We start from the raw sequence: 4,453 nt of genomic DNA, 5'->3' as shown, positions 1-4,453 counted from the left end.
ACTAATGGTGACTTTTAACTTGGCATTGACAATAATGACATATTATTTCACTTAACTTTATTTTCATTCTGAGTTGAGGGAACGGAAGGTGTCTTATTGCCTTGCAATGCATGCCACAATGCATGTCACACGTAGAATGCGTGAATTGACAAAAATAACCTTAAAAGGGGATAGGTGTCAATAAATAAGGATGTCCATTTTGAACATTTCACCATACTACTCTTTTATATTAGATATTAGATTAGATATTAGATTAGATTACGTTGCTAAGTGCTGACACATATGCCACGTAAGGATCCCGGACACCTGTGTGGAAAAATAGTTCCTTAAAAGCGCACTAAAACCCACAATTAATGAACCAAACAAAACAATTGCGTGTATGTGAGAATCACTTGTTCATATATATTCTTTCCTTCCTCCATTCAACACTCATAACTCAAATCCTCGGAGAGAAAAAAAGTTAGGGTTTTGCATTTTGGATCAGTCAGACTCAGACATGGGAGGAGGCAATGCCCAGAAGTCAAAGATGGCTCGCGAGAAGAATCTCGAGAAGCAGAAAGCAGCGGCTAAGGGTAATTTCTCTCTCTGTCTCTCTTTTTTTCGAATACCTCAAGTTTTAGGAGCAAACCAAAATTGTTTGACTAAAAAAGAAATTCCCTTGAAAATAATCGGGGCTTTATGTGTTAGAACTTAGATCTGATGGAGTTGTTGATTTTAATTAGCAATCGTTTGGGATGTGTGTGCAGGGAGCCAGTTGGATTCAAACAAGAAAGCTATGTCTATTCAGGTTAATTTCCGCTGTTTTGTTCTTTGTGTCATATTACAACCCTTTGTTCGTAACAAAGATTGTGAAATTAGAGCGCTGTAAAATATGATGGCTGAAAAATAGAAGCTTTAAAAATTATGTTAAGTTCATGAGAGAACACTGTTAATGCTTAAATACTTAGCCGGAACTCTTTTACTATTTACTTCTCTTTCTGAGAGAAATCTCTCTAATAAAGTCACCTTGTTGTGTTTTTTTTTAATCCTAACTTTTAAGTTGTTATTCAGCAATTGGTGCCTTTTGAAATTCATCGAATTTTGTTTGGCTACTAATATATTGTATATGCTTATCACTGAGGCCCTGTTTGGATAAAACTTTTCAGTAAACACTTAGTAGAAGAAAATAAGGAGGTAGAATGAATTAGGCTCTGTTTGGATAAGTGTCTCCATAAGCACTTGTAAGAGAAGAAAATAAGAAAGAAAAATGAAATAAGCTTCTTCTATAACCTAAAATTTAGCTAATGCATAAGTCAAAATCAGTGTTTTGGAGAAGCTAATCCAATCAGGGCTTTTATAAATTAGCTTACCCATAAGTCAATTTTAACTTATGGGAGAAGAATCAGATGATTAATTCATTTTTATCTTATTTTCTTCTCCCATAAGTACATATTGAGAAGTTTATTGAAACAAGGCCTGAGCGATTGATTCTTTGTTATTGTTATGATTTTACATTTAGTAAAAAAAATGCAGTTCATTTGAAGTGTGTCCTATTTGTCTAATGCATAAACTGTATACTACATTATGTCAACCTAATAATTGTTTTCTTTTTCAATCTATCTTGGGAGATACTCTTCTGTCAGATTATTTACATTTAATTTACACTTCATGAATGATGTTCCTCACAATAATGTCAAATTGTTTGCACATTTTTTAAGACTTGATTATAGATGTGTGATATCTTAATCTATTGATGGTTTGGTTTTGGATCTCCTATACGGGGGAGCTCTTCCTCTCTCATTGCATAAACTGTAGTGACTCAGTATAATGGAGCTCTTTACTAATTATAATGTTGTGATGGATGATTGCAGTGTAAGGTGTGCATGCAAACATTTATATGCACCACATCAGAAGTGAAGTGTAAGGAGCATGCTGAAGCCAAACACCCCAAATCTGATCTCTATGTTTGTTTTCCTCATCTTAAAAAGTGAAAGAGTTCATGTTGAGACATGATATCAATATATGGCCTGTTCTACAGTCTCTATCCACATAGATCTTCAATTTCTTTTAATATAAAATATGTCTGTGTGTTTGTGTCTTCAGGGGTAGTGAGAGACGAGAGGGGATAATTAGTAAGTTTTTCCATTGTTCAAGTGTGAGAAACTATGTTAATTTTCTCTTTTTTTGTCAAATTGTAACTTATGAATGATCATTAGTGTCAATATTAAGCTTCTTACAGAATCATAGATTACATGAAAATGTTTGACTCTTTCAATACTTATTATCTTGCACAAGGCTGTATTCTCTAGGCCTTCGACACCACCCAATTTTTTTGGTAAAAAATCTTCAAACCTTGATATCTTATTTGCATCTTTCTATTTTTCTTAGCCCCGAAAGCAAATATAATTTGTGCGTGGACACATTGATAGTAAGGAAGATGAATAGCTGCATAGTAAGTGAATAACTCAAGACCAAGAAAAATTAGTTGAGAGCTTTGTCAAGCCAAGCTTGACAGAAATTCCCCTCCCTCTATCTTATGACCAAGAGAATATGGTTCCTGAGAAACCGAAATGGTGAAGTGGACAGGAATCAAGTAAATCTCGAAGTTTGATGTCAAAATAACATTCAAAACTCTACAGCCAAGTGTTTTGTTGACTCTGAATAATATTGAAATTCCCAGAACACAACCATGGCATGTGATATAGATAAATACAATGTAAAGAAAACAACAGCTGCATGGTGACTGGTGAGAATTTTATGTTCCTTATATGGACATCCGTACACAACATTGACAACCACTGTTGAGGAGAGTCCACACTCTGCACGCGTTACCTCCATATCAAATTACGTAGGGACAACGACTAGCAATTTAGATTGTATTTGGCTGGTTGCTAGTTTTCTAAGAAAGAGCAGTCGAGTTAAATATAATTTTAGAGAAAATTTAAAAAAATTAAAGTAGCTTTTTCTAATCAAGGAAAAGAAAAAAGAATTTCACGTAAATCAATTGGAGGAACGTCTACTTTTCAAGAAGATAAAACCAAAACCTACCGTAGCCACATACACAACTGCCAACAATGTTGTTACTCAATCGTTGTATCTCCTATACGATCAGTGTACTATCAGTGTAGAGATTCTTCACAGTGTACGATCAGTGTAGACATTCTTCACACTGTACGATCAGTGTCAACGCCACCGTGAGTTTAGTACAAGGGACTTCAAATTTCCTGAAAAAGATTGCACCATAATGTGAGATTTTTCGATTGCCTTCAAGAAATCTAAATCCAAATTTCCTATACCTTTTTCATTTAGTATGCTTAATTGGAAAGTTTTTAATGAAATCTATGTTGCATCTGGTAACGATGGTTGATTCAACTAGTAGAATGAAAATCATCGTCTAAATATAAATAGGCTATCAATCTTTGTTGGCAGTCTTTTATTTGTAGGTTATCACTAAATATAATGACTATGCACTCGCATGCAATTCAATCACAAATTATTGAATATAATAAGTTTATTTATTAATTTTTATAATAATTACTTAAAAATTATATTAACAATGATTTATTATTGAATGATAATGTAAAATTATTTTTCACTACTTTAACTAATTGAGAACTTTTATTGACACTTGTGGCATATCATGACTTAAGAATGCCAAACTCCATTTTGAGGAAATGGAAATTAATGTTATAATTCATACTAACTCCATGAAAGTTTCTCAAGATGGAAACCCTAATTCTTCTTCCTCCTCTCTCATAGTTGTTGATCCTTTTTTAATGATGGACCCGACAACCAGGCTTGTCAAGGACAATGAGTTTCTAAAGTTGGAACTGTCGAGACCTGGACAACCTGAGTGCAATTCTTTACCTTTCCGACCTCATCTGAACTTACCAATTCTTTACCTTCGTGACCTCATTTGGACGTACCAATCGAATGCAAATTTTATGTGTGAAACAGAGATATATTCTAGAAGAATTGATGAAATAAGAGTGACTCTGGGTCTTGATTTATCTTGGTAAACAAAGATATTAATTTGATGAGTTGAGAGTATTTGTCACATCAGGTGAGGTCTAAACAGAAAGATGAGCAAGGATATTCCTTTCGACATCTTTATGGTTCTAACTTTTCCATGTTAGGGAAGGTTAGCAATTTTCAACCAATCATGATGCTACCGTAACTCGTGTTTTCAAAGCTAAATACTTTTCACGAGGGAATTTTTTGGAGGTTAGCTTGGGCCATAAACGAAGCTTTGCTCGACATAGTATCTATACTCCATGAGCAGTTGTAAAGATAGACATGAGATGGAACATGGGTAGAGGAAATAATATGCGAGTTCGGCAAAAATTCCATCTCGTATTTTTGGAAGTAGATTGCAAGCAAGTTTTTGATGTTTTCTTTTGCAAAAGACCAAATCTTTCAAAATTTGGTATCCTTTTGTTAGAAAATGTTGCTACGGTGTAGAATATGAAGAACT

At 34.0% G+C, this 4,453-nt stretch overlaps 1 protein-coding gene across 1 annotated transcript; it reads left to right on the top strand.

The window, feature by feature from the left end:
- Positions 1–360: 360 nt before the first annotated feature.
- Positions 361–2,220, top strand: LOC100306663 (uncharacterized protein At2g23090). The gene is made up of 3 exons (XM_003524638.4): positions 361–572; positions 747–787; positions 1,851–2,220. Exons 1-3 carry the CDS (start codon positions 497–499, stop codon positions 1,968–1,970), a joined length of 237 nt encoding a protein of 78 aa, XP_003524686.1. The 5' UTR covers positions 361–496; the 3' UTR covers positions 1,971–2,220.
- The last annotated feature ends 2,233 nt before the right edge of the window (positions 2,221–4,453 follow it).

Source organism: Glycine max, chromosome 5 (assembly GCF_000004515.6).
Source record: "Glycine max cultivar Williams 82 chromosome 5, Glycine_max_v4.0, whole genome shotgun sequence".
NCBI classification, from domain to species: Eukaryota; Viridiplantae; Streptophyta; class Magnoliopsida; order Fabales; family Fabaceae; genus Glycine; species Glycine max.
Note: the sequence above shows the minus strand (reverse complement) of the source record. Positions and strands in the feature narration are given on the sequence as shown.

Coding starts and splice junctions, on each gene's coding strand:
- LOC100306663 (XM_003524638.4), top strand. CDS start 497: ATGGGAGGAGGCAATGCCCAGAAGTCAAAGATGGCTCGCGAGAAGAAT. Junction 573..746: donor GCAGAAAGCAGCGGCTAAGG/GTAATTTCTCTC, acceptor ATGTGTGTGCAG/GGAGCCAGTTGGATTCAAAC. Junction 788..1,850: donor AGAAAGCTATGTCTATTCAG/GTTAATTTCCGC, acceptor GGATGATTGCAG/TGTAAGGTGTGCATGCAAAC.